Raw genomic sequence first — 18,024 nt, 5'->3', positions numbered from 1 at the left:
CCATTGTAGATGGAACATTCACACTCCAAATCTGTAGGTAACCTATAAGTGCAGATTCTGCCATAAATCTGCAGCAAAATCCGCATGTTCCTTGTTAGTTTACTACAGATTTTGCAGCAGTATTTACCTTATACCTTGCAGAGGGTGAAATTGGAGAAAATCCACATTTCACCCACATGGGTGAGCTCTGTGACCCCTTCTCTGCTTACCAAGTACAGTACCATATATTGTATAGTGGCTGTGCTTGGTATTCCAGGTCACCCCCATTCTCATGAGCTGCACGTAAGCCATGTGTCCGATGAAAGTGACCTCACTGATTTGTAAAGCGGACGCGCAGTTTTGAAAAGCTGGTTGATGGCGGTGCCAAGTGTCGGCAGGATAGGTCACCAGGTCCACAGGAAAGGTCATTGCTATCTGATCATTTGGGATCTGACCCCCAGAACCTGCACAAATCGTCAGCTCTGCGCCTGGGATTCTAGCTCCATACATTGTAGTGACCCCTGGAGAGCTGCACCAGTTCACTTGTACATGGTTTCTAGCAGCCAGTACATCTGATCAGTGCAGGTGCTGGTCTTGGACCTCCACCGATCTGATACCGGCTTGGTCATTTGGCCTGAGTCTCTGACAACCCCTTTAATAGGATTGCCCTAGCCCCCCTCCTTAAATCACTGTATAAACGTGCCCGCTCCCTTTTCTGCTTTTTCTCAGGACTCGCGCCTCTCTATTAAAGTTTATCAGAGTGAATAGCTGGATATAACATTACACATAGTTGGGAACAACTACTGGATTGTGGTGCCGCAGTCGCCGTTGTGTAATAGAGCTGCGGATTGGCCCTGTGAATGGTCCATTTGTGACAGAGATACCGAGGAATGTGAGGTCAGCAGGTCACGGGATTAAAGCCTATCAAATGTGAAAGAATCTGTAGATTAAAGGGAATATTTGACCCCCACTGGCCGTGGCCTCTGTGAGATTTCCCTCTTTATGTTCTCCTGCAACTGCAGAACTGTGGAGGAGGCGGACGGTGCGTCGCTGCGATTCCTATGGAAACCTATAAGTAACCAGATTGCCTCATTATTATTACAATTGCAGTTCTATAGCCTTGTATGTCATTTAATGGGAGACAACGTGACAGTTTCTGTTTTTTTTGTCGGATCACGTCGCACACACGTCTATTGATTTTGGATAAGATGGCTTACGCTTTCGGATAAGGTTATGCTCATTGTAACGCGGCCATTGTTTTCTCATGTTTTTTTTCTGTGCCCGACGCGTTTTATATTGAGTCATTTGAGCACTGGGCTAGGGCGGGTTTATGTGAAGAGCGAAATACAGATCGTTTTGCGAATTACGCTTTTTTTCTTCATTCCTTGCTTGTCAGAATCGCGTTCTGCCGCTGTCAGCAGTATATGGGCAATTCAGTGTCTATGAGGCTGATGGGAACAGATATCAGATTGCCCATGAGCGCTGTGCATGGCGGTTTCCATCAATCCCAAAGTGGTCATGAACGTGACTGTGTTCAGTCCGGGATACCCAGTCCACATGTAGGCCGTATTCTCCTGACTGATCTTATTGCTATGTTCACATCTGTGCTGATGTGTCCATCGGAGGACCAGAACAATAGACACACGGCCACTTATATAGCGGAGAGTAATGGCACCTATGGTACAGGATGGGGAGAGGCCGTAGGGTTTGGTGTGTTAGACCCTAAGGTATATAAATGATCTGCACAGAATCTGCTGGATGGGGACGACTCTAAGATATCTGCAGACTGCCCAGACTACAGTTCCCTGTTCTGTTATCCCGTCCACTAGATTTGTAAGAAGGATTATACACTGTGCCATAATATCTGCTATTGTCCCGCAGAATACGCCCTCTGTATCCGGGCCGTAGTGGCCCTTGTAATCTCTGCAGAACAAATCTGGGCACTTCTGACCATAGTTATTTATGTCATTCTATAAGAACGCCTTCGAGGCCCAGGTTCCCCAAGCGGACTCCCTGAACAGAAACCTATCCGCATAATAAAGCGGATAAACTATAATGGGGTCCGTGTGGTTTCCGCATGAGAAGATTGCTGCGTGCAGGACTTTTCCCTCTGCATATTTTATGCAGATAGCGGAACGGAATGGCCTGAACGCAGGTGTGAACTGAGCCTAAGGAGATGCTTAAAGGGATCCTTAGATACCCTATTTTTTTTTTCTCCCTAACACGTAGGAATAGCCTTAAGAAAGTCTATTGTTCTCCTATCGTTACATGTCTTCTCTGCGCCGCTGTTCGGTAGAAATCTTCGGTATGCAAATGAGTTCTCTCGCAGCACTGGAGGCGGGCCCAAGCGCTCAAACAGCACTGGGGGCGTCCCCAATGCTGCGAGAACTCTTGCAGCATTTAATGACTTTGCATTTACTTCTTTTGTCGTATATCGCTAAGGCCTCATGTGGCAAATAAGCAGCAGAAAAAAATTGCTGCCTTTACAGGACCAACAAAATGACTGAGATTTCGGTTAGGCCCCCTGTAGCGTCCCGTGATAAACTCCGGCAGCAATACATCACAGAAAGTTTGCAGACGTTTTCCTTTGCAGACTTTCTGCTCCAATCCTACTCCTTGGAAAACCGCCGGCATTTCCGTAGGTATAATTGACATGCTGCAATTTCGAAAACCTATAGGGGAAAAAATACTGCAGAAAAAAACGCATTTTTTATCTGCAGCTTTTTCTTACATGTGACTTTAGCTTTCTGTAGCACAAGGTGTATAATAACGTCAGTTTTGTGATCGCTCACACCGGGTACGTGACCGTTCTCCTGAGCCGTACTGGTGTCCCGGTCTAGTTCGGATTACTTATATACTTATCTAGATTAGATTTCTTCATCCCGCGCTTTGTATTTTTCGGCTTTTGCCTCATGGTTACAGGCGTATGTGATACTTACGAGGCTGGAGTCCAGGAGATGTCGGTGTGTATGTGATTAGAGGGTAAGCGCTCGCAGATTCCTACATGCTGACGGATTTCCTGCGAATTGGGATTTTTTTTTTTTTTTGCTGATCTTTCCTTGTCTGTCCCTGGCCACTGAGTGCAGAGTTTCCGTTTCAATGGCCCCACTCCAGAGGCCTGCCAAGCTTCCTGGTTACAGAAGTACTAACCCTTTCATTGCTACGTTGTATTGCAAAACCGGCGTGTATTTATCAGTGTCGCTCTTCTTACGGGTTCCAGGTTTGATGCAGTTTATGTCAGGAGTCGATTGTAAAGGGCGAGGGAGTATACAGCTCGAGTCGCTATAAATGGCACGTGTGATCGCGCCCTCGGGGCTCCGGTCTCTCCCCAAAGTGTGCCATTACCTGATCATCACAGAAGCGGTGCAGTTGCTTGTTCTTTAATATTAAGTTTCATCTACATGGGACGTATTTGCTTCAGATTTCACCTGCGGTAAAAAAAATTATTCACAGCGTTGTACTATAGCAGCAAAGTGGATGTGATCTAAACAAGTAGCATGCATGCACTATAGAAAACATCCACTGTGTAAAGTGACACGTCAGGTCAGTTCATAGAATGGGATTTTACTGTTCATTTCACTTTTTGCAATACAGTGTTTGCAGGGAGGAAGACTACGGAGATGACACAAGCACTGGCTCCTGATAAAAGGGCACTTGTCTAAGGGTGGCCATACACATCCCATATGGGACGGCAGTCGTGTGGTCACCTGATCAACGATCCCATTAACTAATGTGCAGTCTGTGTAAGTTGGCTGATCATTGACCAAAAGTGGATGCCATGAGTAAAGTCAGCCATCGGTCGGCCTGCACCTGGGTATACAGTATATGTCCAGTGCCAACGTGGAGTGTAGCATCTTGGTGTCCATATAACAGGGTTGGTTCACACGGGGTATTTTGGTCAGGATGTTGAGGCATCAAAATCCTGACCAAGAAAGATGGCTCCCATTGAAATCAATGGGAGCCGGTCAGTTCTTTTTTTCCGGGAGCCGTTTGTTCCGGCTCCTGGAAAAAAGCAGCGACCTGCTCATTCTTCGGGCGGATTCGTCTTATAATTCGGCCTGAAGACACTCCCTCCTCCGGACTAGGTCCATTCATTTTGGCCTAATCTGGAGCGGACTGCGCGACTGCACTGCACCAGCATCCAGTCGCAGCTACCCGTATTTTGGTCCAGAATCTGAGGCGGCCTCTGTGTGAACTTACTCTGATTAGTCCTGACATAGTAACTTATTAGCAGTGCAATACACTAGTGGTGATCTCCCCATATACCACAGAGCGGTAATAATCTGTATATATCACACCTGTAGCAGAGTTAACCCGAACTTCTGCAATTGGTTAACCTTCTGCAGTTTGATATTTTATCGCAATAGACAACAATGTTTTTCCATTGACTTTTCATAGCGTTTCCTTGTCTTCTGTGATGTAATATCAGGCTGCAGCAGTTTTGATGTTCGGGTAACTCTGCTGTATTCGCTCCTTCTATATATCTTCACAGTAGAAGCGGTTGGAGAGTTTTGTGTGTATGAGCGGGGATTTTAATGGTTAATATTAGGTTACAATGCAGAAGGCTCGCTTCCTTGTTATACCTTTCTCAAGGCAACAAAACTTGACAACTCTCCTGACAATGAAGGTAAACTCTGTCCGCACATCCTAGCGTTTGTAGTGACATGAATAGTCTCTGCTTATCAACCAGTCAATAAAAGGGAGGAGGGGGACACTGGAGAGAAAAGTCTTGCCGAACACAATGACATCAGACATGCTCGGAGCAGACGGAGGATATGGAACCTCTCCCAAGTCTCGGCTTACCAGGGCAAAGTCCGCAGGGTTTGTAAGACTTTGGTATGGCGGTCTGATATCGCCTTTATTACTGCTTTCTCTTACATTGCTTTGCTCTTTCTTGGGTCACCGAGTTCCATTTCTTAGCCTGTCTAATGACTTGCAGAGCGTTGGCTGCAGAGCGGTTCTGCACTGGATTTTGGAGCCTCACATGATTCTCATCAGCGAGGAGGCAGCGGCTCCAACCCTGTTACATCAGCATCACTTCTTTATGTAGGGGGAGGCATCCTAGTGGGGGATGGAGTTGCAAGGTTTTTTGGTATTGGTGCGTTTCCCTGGTACGGTTGTAGATTCCTGTGTGTGTCTACTTGCCTTACCCCCCTCTCTGTCACAACCACTACTTTTCCAACATCCATCTGCATTTAATCCGATAGGAAACAGCAATCAAGTTATGGGCCGGCGTAAAAACAACAAGAAAAATGAGGGGAATGCACACGGCAGAGCGAAGGCGTGTGTGTGTATATATATATATATATATATATATATATATATATATATATATAATACGTCTGTAGTTCTGTACTATAGATTATAGACACTACCTGGGGTTACATGGGGCGCCCTGGAGTTTGGACCAACTGTGCTCGGAGTTGGGAAAAAGTTACTGACTCCCATTCTAAATAAAATGAGTAATTATATTATACAGTTATTAATATATATATATATATATATATATATATATATATATATATATATATATATATATATATTTTTTTTTTTTAAATGTAGTTTGTGAGCCCCATACAGGGATATATGATACAGGGATCACAATGTACATTTTCCCCTATCAGTATGTCTTTGTAGTATGGGAGGAAATCCACGCAAACACGGGAAGAACATACAAACTCCTTGCAGATGTTGTCCTTGGCAGGATTTGAACCCAGGACTCCAGCGCTGCAAGGCTGCATTGATAACCACTGAGCCACCATGTTGCCCCCTCCACATTTTTCATGCGTGTAAGGAAACAGAATGGCCCAAACGCAGGCCTTAGACTTTTGTGAAGGAGTCTGAGTCAGTCTGTAGAGGAATGAAGAAGTCTGTGGTTCGGCCTACTGACTCCCCCGCCCTGGTTGGATAGAATAGTTTGAGTCTGCGATTTGTTTTCAGTATTAAGGGGGTTTTCTAGGCTAAAAACATTGATGACATATTCTAGGATAAGCATCAATATCAGATTGGAGGGGGTCTGACGCACGGATCTCCCCATCAGACAGCAAGGAGAATAGAACACAAAGCAGACAGCTCTTTCACATAGTGATTGAATGGAGTCATTGCTGCTTCAAGTGAGTGGCGCTGACCTGCAGTACTTGGTCTGACCACTACATAGGGAATGGTGCTACCTGCTTCCTGCTCTATTCTCTGTGTATCAACTATTGAGAACGTCTGATCGGTGTGGGTGCCGGATGGTACTACTGATGACCTGTCCTTACTGCTAAATCTGCATGTATTATTCTTAGATTTATTGCAGGTTTTACTTAAGATTGCTGGTGGATTGCAAAGTGTGAAATCAGTTGATAAGGGAATATTTGTCTTATAAAATCTTATATATTGCAATATACAACACTTCTTTTTGCAACCTAAGTCAAGGCCCGGCATCCTCCGTATTCATCCTGTATTGTAATACTTGACTTTCTTTCTCAATCCCTTGATTTCCCGTGCGCTCGGTAGATAGTAGCGCCTCCTGAAGAATCTCTTGCACCAGCTACATTCTTTTCTTGCCACTTGAGAATCGTTCTCTCCATCCTTCTCCTTGGCTCTGGCAGCAGGTGGGTTAACTGACATCTCCTCGGAGCACAAAGGTAGCCCTAGCTTTTTGTCTCCTTGCTGAATAGCCTTACCTCTAGGAGGTTTGCTGTGGCCTTGGTAAATCAGAAGTATCAGTTGTCCTTTGATCCGTGTCCCCTTGTTAAGTGTATGCAGAGCATTGAAATGACTCAGATTTCCGCCCAGTTTTGGCCTTTGTTCTGCATTCCGCGGTTTTATATTATTCTCCGTCCCTCTGGAATCTGCAGCAAACAGATTTCTGTCCACAGTAAAACACCAGGACGGCTGCAGCGGTGTATACTAGTGGGATGTACTTGTGTATATATGTAGGTAACTTTAGATTGGAACCTGGCGGGGTGCATGAAGTATTGGACCTTATACTGCCAGTACATAGGGCAGCTGAGAAATCTTATAAGAAAGCCCCATTAAAGGGATTCTACCACTAAAACGCTGTTTTTTCTGCTTTAGAAAGTCTATTCGCCTCTTACCTTTAGATGTGATCTCGGCCACGCTGTTCCTTAGAAATGACGGTTTTTACTGGTATGCAAATGAGTTCTCTGCAGCAATGGGGGCGGGCCCCAGCGCTCAAACGGCAATGAGGGCGTCCCCACTGCTGCCCGAGACCTTCTCTCCAGCGACACCTCCTTCTTCACCTGCATCCTCCCCTTCTGTTGTCTTCCTGCTTTGTCAGCTCTGACGCCTGCACAGTCGGCTCTGCCAGTGAGATACTAGTAGAGCCGACTGCGCATGCCAGCCGGTGGCCATATTTTCGAGGCCGCCAGGCAAGACTGCGCAGGCGTCAGAGCTGACGAAGAAGGAAGACGATAGAGAAGGGGAGGATGCAGCTGAAGATGGAGGCGTCGCTGGAGAGAAGGTCTCGGGCAGCAGTGGGGACGCCCCTATTTCTGTTTGAGCGCTGGTGCCTGCCCTCATTGCTGCGGATAAACTCATTAGCATACCGGTAAAAAAACGGTATTTCTAAGGAACAGTGCGGCGGAGACCATGTCTAAAGGTAAGAGACGAATAGACCTTCTAAAGGCTATTCCGACGTCTAAAGCAGAAAATACAGCGATTTAGTGGTAGAATCCCTTTAAGTTTACTCTGGAGCAATGTGACGTCTGACCAGGAACCTCAATATCAGAACAGTCACAGAGCAATGTAGGACTGAATTTTTATTTTTTTGTGATACATAACTTTGGCTCAAGTTCAGTGGGGGCGTGTCATAGCACCCAAGGGCTCCGACCGGGAAACATCAGGCGCATGTGCCCAGCGTCAGCAATTGGCAAGTGGTGCTCAGGGATAGGAAGAGATTGTCGGTCCATCGTACAGGGCGGAGATTCAGACCAAGAGGTGGAGTCCTTGGAAGCTCTGACACGCCCCAATTGCACCTGAACCTCATATGCATAGTTTAATGAAATTGTGCAACTATTGAGCTATCTGACTGGGCCCAGTTCACTTTTGCGTTCAGGCCTTTCCATTCCCCTATTCGCTTAAAATATGCGGAGAGAAAAGTCCTGCAAGCGGAACATTACTTTTCGCATTTTTCGTGCGGAAACCACACAGACCCCATTATGATCTATGGGGTCCACGGGTTTCCTTAGGTAACCGCTTTTTTATGAGGATTAGGTTTCCATTCGGGATGTCCCCAAACGGAAACTGGAATGCAGATATGAACCGGGCCTTATTCTGTGGATGGGGATAAATTATTACCGTGTATCTAGGACTATCATGCACATAATCTATAGTTACTTGAAAATCCACACATTGGTCATAAAACAGCAGCTAGGGGTGCAGCTATACGGGGGGCAGAAGCAGCAGTCGCTATCCGGCCCTGGCCCTTCTATTGCAGACAAAATATACCATTATTCTAAATGCCACGAGATCTGTTGGGGCCCCATTATAGATTTTACATCAGACCCTACTGAGTCTGTGTATGGCTTTGGCCTCCTATGGAAGTATATTGAGTTTTTTTTGCTTTGCGTCATACAGAAAGACATACCTACCATACTGAGGTGTCATAGACCAGCAATGCAGGGCCTCTGTAATGTCCCCATACAGTCCCTACGGTGTACAGGAGGCGACGTTTTATCACTCCTGGGAATGATAGAATTGCCCGCGGCCGTGACCGATATTGCAGAGTGAAGGAAAAAAGTCAGAAAGGAAGGCGTGCCCTCGCGGCTAGCAATGTTATCTCAGCTTTGTCGTGGCTATACACATGACCGGGAGAGATCCTTTCTATTATTACAAAGCAACAATACACTTGTATGATCCAATTCATGTTCCTGTCAGCAAAATACCAGTTTTCATCTATATAGTGTACAGAGCGGACACCGACCAGGAACCACATTGCATCTGTCTGCCCTCGGGCCCCTGTTCTGCCTCCTCTCCAGTCATAGTGGCCACCAGACTTCGGCACCCTGCTTTCCCACCACTCCCACGTATTGGACAGCTATAGCCTATCTTGTGGCTGTCCTAGTTTTCCTCTTTAAGGATAAGCCCCCACGTGAATGACTACCCCGCTCGCTCTTTTGCATTCGTTCTGGTGCATGCTCCCTATGTGTCCTGCATTTACAACGATGGGAACACATTTAATGATTTCTTCCCTCCTGTGTATAGGATTGTTGCTCAGGTGACTCAGCCTGTGTGGTATGGATAGTCCGGGCTGGCTCCCATCCATACACCTGCTTCTCACCACACCCTCCGCTGCAGAAGAATGCGGGCCGCTCTGGAATACGTCTACTGAACCGCACAGCTTACTCTCTCTACCGGTTTTGATTTGCAAATTTTATTTTAACAATTTACATTCACTTTTTTTATTTTTTATTGGGGCAACACTAGGTCCTGTATTTCTAGTTGCTGCATTTTTTATGTTTGGGTGAAATTCTCTTTATTTCTAAGGGCCTCAGCTATGGGGATCCTTCTTGCAATGAATTATGGGTATTGATGTGGGCTTTGTAATTATTGCTTCTACTCGATGGGAACTTGTTCAGGTCCGGTCACGTGGCGGTAAGTGAAAGCTACACTCCTGGTACAGTCACAGGAGCTGAATCACTCGGAGTGACACATGGTAATGAAGCAAAGCACTCGTTACGTGTGACACACATCCGTCACATTGTCAGCGCTGATTGAGCTCTGCTATGCTGGAAACGAACATCTAGAACAGGGGTAGGGAATCTTTGGCTCTCCAGCTGCTGTGAAACTACAACTCCCAGCATGCTCCATTCACTTCCATTGGAGTTCCAAGAACAGCAGAGCCAGTATGCATGCTGGGAGTTGTAGTTTTGCAACAGCTGGAGAGCCGTACGTTCCCTACCCCTGATCTAGAGCATGCTGGGGTGTGAAAACCATTATGCTGGACAAGGGTCTGTAACCTGCAGCCGAGTCCTTTTATATGGTCCTTCTCTGGGTCGTCCGCTTGTATTGGGGCCCTATGGCGGCACGCCGAGCAGTCCCAGCGGGGGTCCTCCTCTTGCTTGGTAACTCTTTGGGTCCAATATTACCAATGATCTACATCAGTGCACACAGCAGCGAATGGCGCCTGCTGAGAGTTGTAGTTTCACAGCAATAGTCGTGTCCAGGGTTTCTGTATATAATATATATAATCCTGTATATATTATATAGATATAAGCCTCCGGCAGTCGGGGTCTTCAGCCTCAAGTTCGAGGTCCCTGAGCGAACCCCCCGAACGGAAACCCATGCACAGATGTGAACCGGGCCTAAGAAGGGAAAAGATCCTAAATCCACAAAGCTGGCTCCATCCATTATACAATGAAATGTAATCCATGATGGTTCTTTAATCCAACCTTCAGCACTAACCCTATAGTGACTATAAGTACGGTATATGTAACATGCAGGCAGTGTGTGGGAATGTAAAGCTGTATTACAGGTAGGACGGATGAAACCGAGCCCTGTAATAAGGAGTTAATGGCCGCTATTAGTCCTTACAAAGGGCCAGATCTGGAAGGAAGTTCACAATCCAGTTTGATTTCCTGCGGCTTAATCTCCCATTTACTGCAGAGTATCTTGTATATACAGGCACGTTGTAGTGACGGTATACGAGCTCGGATATATTTCAGTATTACACATACTCCCTGTATCTTCAGTATGATACGTATTAGGGATTGCCTCACTGTAACCTTTGGGATGAGGAAGTAATGTTATCTCTCCTGGTAGGCTCGGGGTAGGTTGCACCACCCTACATTTTTTCGTTAGGTACGGGTGCATTAATTACTCCCTAGCAGGTGCCAGAGCTGCCTATATCCAGTACAAGTCTGCAGGCCGGGACCTGCACGGGAAAATGATATCACTGGTAGAACTGGAGGAAGCGCTTCATCATTGCTGGCTCGTCCTTGAGGAGATCATTAGATGTCCCTTCTGCTGAGGTTTGATCCTTATTCACACCACTAGCTTGACAAATCTTGGAAACTAATGGTGCAATCCTGTGGTGTGGTCATAACCCGACCATGATGTCACGACTGCATTATAACCACACGGTGTGACCGTACCCAAAAGTCTATAACATAGAGGCCTCGGAGTCTTGGCCGGCGGACGCCACAGCCCCGGTTGTATTCAGTCTTAGCAAAGGGTGCAACCCTGTAGCGTGATTTGATATTTTGCAAGTATTTTTAGTACACCAGGTGGATCAGATTTGGTGCTATTATACATTGGCGGTGGCTAATTCACTACAAGTACGCCACCTTACAAAGAGGGGGCCAGGTATTTGAGCTATGCGTTATGCATATGCATCGGAAGGTCGCTTTAACCATTCTGGTGCCGGTTGTTTGGTTGCAAATCGTCTGGGGGGGGGGGGGGGATATGAATGACAGATGAAAATACCAATTGCGGTATTATATTACATTTAATGAAGGGCTTCAGGCAGACACGGAGTCTCAGCATAATGCAATATACATTATGTCCTCTCTTGGGACCAGACCTGAGACCTATGTGCACATGGCTCGTAATACACGCGAAAGTGGAAAATACCACCATAGAGCGGCGCTTATCTAAGCCAGAGCCATCTTGTCACTTTGTGAGTATCTAATTTATTGTGTTTAGGTTACAATGTAAGTTAAGGTCACGTGGTCTTAAACAATGTAGGACGTCTTGGGAGGCGGGAGGTGAGAGGTTAACCCTGATGGGCTCTTTGCTATATTCTGGTGCCATCAGAGTCAAGGGAATCGCCAAGTGTTGCTTTGAAATGCTCCAGTTTGTAGATTATAGTGTCAGGACGTGTTCATGATGAGCAAAATCCATTCGGTCTGACTTGAAAGAAAATCCTTATCCAATACATTAAAATTCCTGAATCCTGATTGCAGGATTAATATCCATTCATCATTTCTTTAGGATCATAATAGATTGCGGATTTTGGTGCGGATTTTCATGCTGTGATTATTCACCTTGCAATCCGTGCAGAAAATCTGCATGTAATCCTGATGCATGTACCCTTAAAGTGTTCGGGTTAGCATGTCTTACGGGACATGTGCAATAGCTTGCATAGGCCGTGGCACCTACTTGTAGGTTTTGCTGTCTTTTTTTCCCTTACCTCGCTTGTCATCTACAAAGAATGTGGACTGGGTGTTTGCTATTGTAGGAGTTTTATGATCCGCCCTGCACCTTTATGGCGTTACAGTTGTTTAGGTGTCTGCTTGTGTTTTACTCTCTGGAATTGCTGCTATTGTTTGGATGATGAAATTATTTTGGTGTTGTATGTTCATCTTTTGCAAATTTTTAGCATTGCATTTTATGAAGGTGTGCAATAGATTAAAAGGCAATTCCAGTTGCACCACAATAGGAGGACTGGATACATTTCCTATTCCCTTGACATTATTTTTGCAGACCCCTTAGCCCGTATATAGGCTCACTATACTGACATTGCAAGCTGCTGAAGGATTAGTGGGGGAGAACATAAGACATCCCATGCACTGTTGGGTCACCTCTAAGGCCGGGTTTACATCTGCGCATGGGTTTCCGTTCGGGAAATCCACTTGGGGACCCCCTGAAAGGAATCCTAATCTGTATAAAGAAGCAGTTACCTAAAGGAACCCGCGGACCCCATAGACTATAACGGGGTCCGTGTGGTTTCCGCACGAAAAGTGCTGCTTGCAGGAACGGAGTGGAACCGGGCCGAACTAGATATCCTTAATTTATTCAAAATCTAGATGATTCCTTTAGGTCTGTAGACTCTTTCTGCTATTTTACTAAACCCACGGGCTTCACAGCTCCAGTTTTCCATTTTTGGCTCTCCGTACCTGTCTAATATACATTTTAAATGTGTTTTCAGACTGAAGACGGCGGCAGAGAGAACATTCCTCCTACGTTCATAGACCTCCTCATGAGCAGGAAAACAGCGCAGTGTTGGTGGGCAGCGACTCTCACCAGACAGAAATAGGTAACATTTCTACTAAATTATGGTCTTCTTGGACTTAGAATGGCCGTTTGTAACGTATTCTTCTGAAAACCTAATTACATAAGTGAGTTAAAATGGATTTGTCACCGGATATCACATTGCATGTTGTGTATATTATTGTGTATATTATTAAAGGGAGATTCATTCCCATCTTAAAGGGATCCTATCAGTAAAACTCAATTTTTTTTGTCTCTACCATGTAGGAATAGCCTTAAGAAAGGCTATTCTTCTCCTACCTTTAGATGTCTTCTTCGCGCCACAGTTCCGTAGAAATCCTGGTTTTCGTAGGTATGCAAATGAGTTCTTTTGCAGCACTGGGGGCGGGCCCCAGCGCTCAAACAGCAAGGGGGGCGTCCCCAATGCTGCGAGTGAACTTTCCAGCGCCGCCTCCATCTTCTTCAGGAATGGGTCTTCTTCTGGGGGTTGGCTTCAAACGTCTAGGCCTAGGGCAAAGCCGACTACGCATGCCCTCCGGCCACAAGAAAATGGCCGCTTACACAGTATTGTAAGCAGCCATTTTCTTGTGGCTGGCGGGCATGCACAGTTGGCTGCCCGAGGCCTAGAAGTTTGCAGCCATTGCCGGAAGAAGACTCAAAGAGAGGCCGTTCCTGAGGAAGATGGAGGCAGCACTGGAGAGTTATCTCCTATCCATACTATAGGGTAGGGGTCAGCAACCGTCAGCACTAAAGCGGTTGTGAAATTGCAAGCCCCCAGCATGCTCCATTCACTTCAATAGAAATTGCAAGAACAGTTGAGCAGGAAGCTGCTGGAGTGCCGGAGGTTGCAGACTTATGATATAGAGGATAAGTTGCAGATTACTTGGGGTCCGACCACCAAGGCACCCACCGATCAGGACAACAAGGGAGTTTGATCTCTCATTTCGAATGAAGTGTCCTCATGGGCATGTTCATTTCAGGTAATGTGTGTATTGGGAAAACTGGTGTCTGCTCCTCTTTAAAAGTTGTTAAAACGGTGGCTTTTGCAACAGATTTCTTAGTGTGCATGGCTCGGTAGGTGATCCCATCTCTGACCCGGCACACGATTGTCACATTGCTATAATGCCAATTTTGGGCTCGGTCGGGTTAAACTTTAAAATCGCTTCCTATGCTCTGGTTCACAAAGTTAATGCCTAATTGCTGCTGTTGCAGGTCACTCGGATTCCAGTTTTGAGGCGACACTGTTGGAGATGAGGACTTCAGAAGAGCAAGCAGCCACCACAGTGTTGCAGAGACTGCTGCAGGAGCAGCTCCGGTACGGAAATCCTAATGACAACCGTAACCTGCTGGCCTTGCATCAACAAGCGACTGGGAATGTGCCCTCCTATGGCGGTGGGCAGCTATCTCAGAACGAGGGACTGAATCCTCAAGACCCCCAGTTAGTTCCACATGCTGCCCGCCAGGAGCCACAAGGGCAGGAGATCCAAGTGGAGAATATGATGGAGAAACAGATACCGCTGAGAGCCCAGAACAGTGAAGAGCTCCCGACGTACGAAGAGGCCAAAGTTCAGTCTCAGTATTTCCGGGGACAACCTCATACTAGTGTTGGAGCTGCTTTCTATGTAACTGGTGTGACCAATCAGAAAATGAGGACAGAGGGTCGCCCCACGGTTCAGAGGGTTAACACAGGGAAAGTTCATCAGGATGACGGCCTCAAGGACCTAAAGCAGGGCCATGTACGCTCCCTTAGTGAACGCCTTATGCAGCTGTCACTGGCTACTAGTGGGGTGAAGGCCCATGCCCCTGTTACCAGCGCCCCTCTGTCCCCACAGCCGGGAGACTTCTATAAAACCTCTGGGTCAAATGAAGTATACAAGAATCCATCACAGAGTGGTGGGCAAAAGATGGAGCACAGGGGGCCGCCTCCGGACTACCCCTTCAAAAATATTTCCACTCTGCCAACTCAAGGAAAAGCGAAGGACATGGGACATCACTACGGGGATCCTAGAGGCAGTCGTTCAGATGGTCCAATGGTCCGTTATCAGCCACCTCCAGAATACGGCTCATCCAGGTACGTCTCTGTATACTTCTATGTAGTGTGACGTACTGCCTGCAATGTATGTCCTGAGCAATGTTTCAGCAGAACAATGGAAATCTACATTGTGATCTCCACTGAATACTGCGATAAGGTCCGACCTTACAGTGGGATTCACGTCTTGGCAATGTCTTGCTGAGATAGGAATAACCCTTTGGGTATGTTCACATATTCCTCTTCATTTTTGTCGCGGTCTGGCCACCATGGGACGCCGATGCAGTGCATCAGCATTCTGTCGTGGCATCCCGCTCCTGTGTAGACCTGGATGAATGGGCCTAACCAGGAGGGAGTCCCGGATCCGCAGCAAGATCGAGCAGGACGCTTCTTTTTTCCACGTCCTGCGGCGATCTCTGTCCCCCATTGAAAACAATGGGAGGCGGATTCTGGGGGTAATGTATTATGGATTTGGGGGTGAAATCTGTGAACACGGCCTTTAAGGTCACCTTGGGAATTCCTAAGTAGTGTTGATTAAAAATGTCATGTATTGTTTCAGGCTGTAGTGATGCTCCTTCTGTCTGTCCTCTACTTATGGTTAACCTGCCATATGTAAGCAATAAGTGGAAGACCTCCTGAAGGTAGTGTGACTGCAAAATAAGACTGCACAGGGTCTACAAAGGGATCCTATCAATGGATTCCCTTTTTTTCTGACTAACACGTAGGAATAGCCTTAAGAAAGTCTATTCTTCTCCTACCTTTAGTTGTCTCCGCACCACTGATTGGTAGAAATCCCGGTTTTCTTCGGTTTGCAAATGAGTTTTCTCGCAGCACTGGGGGCGTCCCCAATGCTGTGAGAGAACTCTCCATCTTCTTCTGGAACGGCCTCTCTCTGCATCTTCTTCCGTCCTGGCTTTCAATCTTCTAGGCCTTGGGCAGAGCCGACTGTGCATGCCCGGTCCACAAGAAAATGGCTGGTGTAAGCGGCCATTTTCTTGTGGTCCGGGCATGCACACTTGGCTCTGCCCAAGGCCTAAAAATTTAAACCCAGGACGGAAGAAGACGCAGGGAGAGGCCGTTACAAAAGAAGATGGAGGCGGCGCTGGAGAGTTCTCTCGCAGCATTGGGGAAGCCTCCAGTGCTGTTTGAGCGCTAGGGCCCGCCTCCAGTGCTGCAAGAGAACTCATTTGCATACCGAAGAAAACCGGGATTTCTACCGAACGGTGGCACGGAGAAGACATCTAAAGGTAGGAGAAGAATAGCCTTCCTTAAGGCTATTCCTACGTGTTAGTCAGAAACAAAGGGGTATCCAGTGATAGGATCCCTTTAAGTCTGCAATGGCCTGACCTTAAATAATATCTAGTATGTTTTTAATAAATGAGTGAAAGCAGAATTGCTTCTTTTCTATTTTATTTTGGAAGGATGGCAATGGTGGCCTTTCCTTTTGGGCAGGTGTAGACTTGGTGAGTTTGAGGAGCAGATTTTGCACTGTTGTATTGGATAAGTTTTCTGCATGGGAATCAGATCCGCATCCTCTGCCATGTTTGCTGTGCAATCCCAATCTGATTGTGGTGATTGTATTCTGTACATATGCTGACAGTTCTGCTGGTCAGATGTGACTCCATGTTGCCATAGCCATTGAGAGAGATCGCACAGCGTTTAATCTTTTAATAAGTACGTGTCTGAATTAGTGCAGAAGAAGGCGCTAGTGAAATGAAGTAGGGAAACCAGTCGTGTACATTCTTGATGGCTGATAAATTACACCTGTGAATCGGCCGTGTGAGGGATGTGACCTACATTCCTATTAATGACACACGTCTATAGATCCACCTTCTGGATGTGGGCAGACGCTACGATCCTGACTGGTCCCAACAGCTTCAGTCACACACAACATCACAAGGCGTCCGTCCTGCCTTCAGGATTTCCAATTTACTTCTCGCAGAGATCCCAGTACTCGAGTGTCTTCATAAGGCTTTGCATTAAAAAGCCAATTTACCTCCTGTCTGAAACCTTTGCCTCGGCGCTCCATTACCCGGGACATGGGAAGCACTTGGGGATTTGGTGCTGAAAAATGACTTGGTGCTTCTAGAGGATGACGAAGGGAGCGCCCGGCGAATAATCCGGAGAAGGCCGGGGATCTCATTAGCCTTGGGCTCTGTGCCTGCTTTTCATGTACGTTACTACATTACTACTTTTCTAGAAGTTTCATTAGGTCTGTGTATATTCTCTATGTCTTTGTGTTAGTGTATTGGAGTGTTGTGGTCTGGTCGGTGTTGTGTCTGCAATGTGCACAATGTATTTTCTTTAGTCTCCTGCTGTGCGTTTTATGTTATTTGTACCCAGTGGGAATTGTGAATACGCTCTGTACTATATAGTCATATATACATCGTTTGCAGTTTTCCTGTGTGAATATGATTTATGATTTGCACCGCTGAGCGCTGATTCTTGTATTCCCAAGCATATTCATCTGTCATTGCAGCAATAAACAATATACCTCTTGTTAGGTAGGCAGGGGCGTAAATACCGGGGTAGCCGGGATTGGTAAGTGACGCCGCGGGCCCCACAAGCGCTATTATTATACTTTAGACCCCTGAGTATAATGATCGGAGGCCTGGGAAAGGTAAGGGAACATAACAAACACTGTTACTTACCTCGCCGGGATCCAGGCAGGCTTCAGGCCTACTTCAGTGACGTCCCTGACATCACATGACCAGGACCTGCACCCATGTCTAAAGCTCGCCATGGGGACCTGCCATTCCTAGTTAGGCCACTGTATGTAGGTCACTTTTATAGAAGAAAAACTGTATGTAAATGAGGCCATTGGTGCACCAGAGGCCTTGGGCTGGTTTAATCTGAAAAGGGGTTATCTTATCGAAACCGTCCCTTTTGTGTTGCATCCAATTGCCGGAAGAAATAGCTGTCGTTGTACATGCAATGCTACATGTGCGTTTCCATAGGCAGCATTGGGTGACCCTATGGCAGAGGTCTGTAGAGCATGGTCATCCATCTTTGGTGCCACGCTGAGTATTCCTGTCTGAAAGTCCCATTGCTCCATCCACTACATCTGTATTTCTGATAAG

The 18,024-nt window shown here is 46.5% G+C and overlaps 1 protein-coding gene across 1 annotated transcript in view; it reads left to right on the top strand.

Annotated features, from left to right (window-relative positions):
• Nucleotides 1-4,739: 4,739 nt before the first annotated feature.
• Nucleotides 4,740-18,024, top strand: part of AMOT (angiomotin) — a 33,524-nt gene continuing 20,239 nt past the window's right edge. Inside the window, exons 1-3 of the mRNA XM_075259432.1 lie at nucleotides 4,740-4,800; nucleotides 12,854-12,961; nucleotides 14,128-14,986. Of these exons, the coding sequence (XP_075115533.1) occupies nucleotides 14,166-14,986 (821 nt within the window). The 5' untranslated portion in view covers nucleotides 4,740-4,800; nucleotides 12,854-12,961; nucleotides 14,128-14,165. The remainder of the gene's footprint in view (nucleotides 4,801-12,853; nucleotides 12,962-14,127; nucleotides 14,987-18,024) is intronic.

Source organism: Leptodactylus fuscus, chromosome 11, assembly GCF_031893055.1.
Source record: "Leptodactylus fuscus isolate aLepFus1 chromosome 11, aLepFus1.hap2, whole genome shotgun sequence".
NCBI lineage: Eukaryota > Metazoa > Chordata > Amphibia > Anura > Leptodactylidae > Leptodactylus > Leptodactylus fuscus.
The sequence above is the reverse complement of the archived record's forward strand: the minus strand, read 5'-3'. Positions and strand labels throughout refer to the sequence as shown.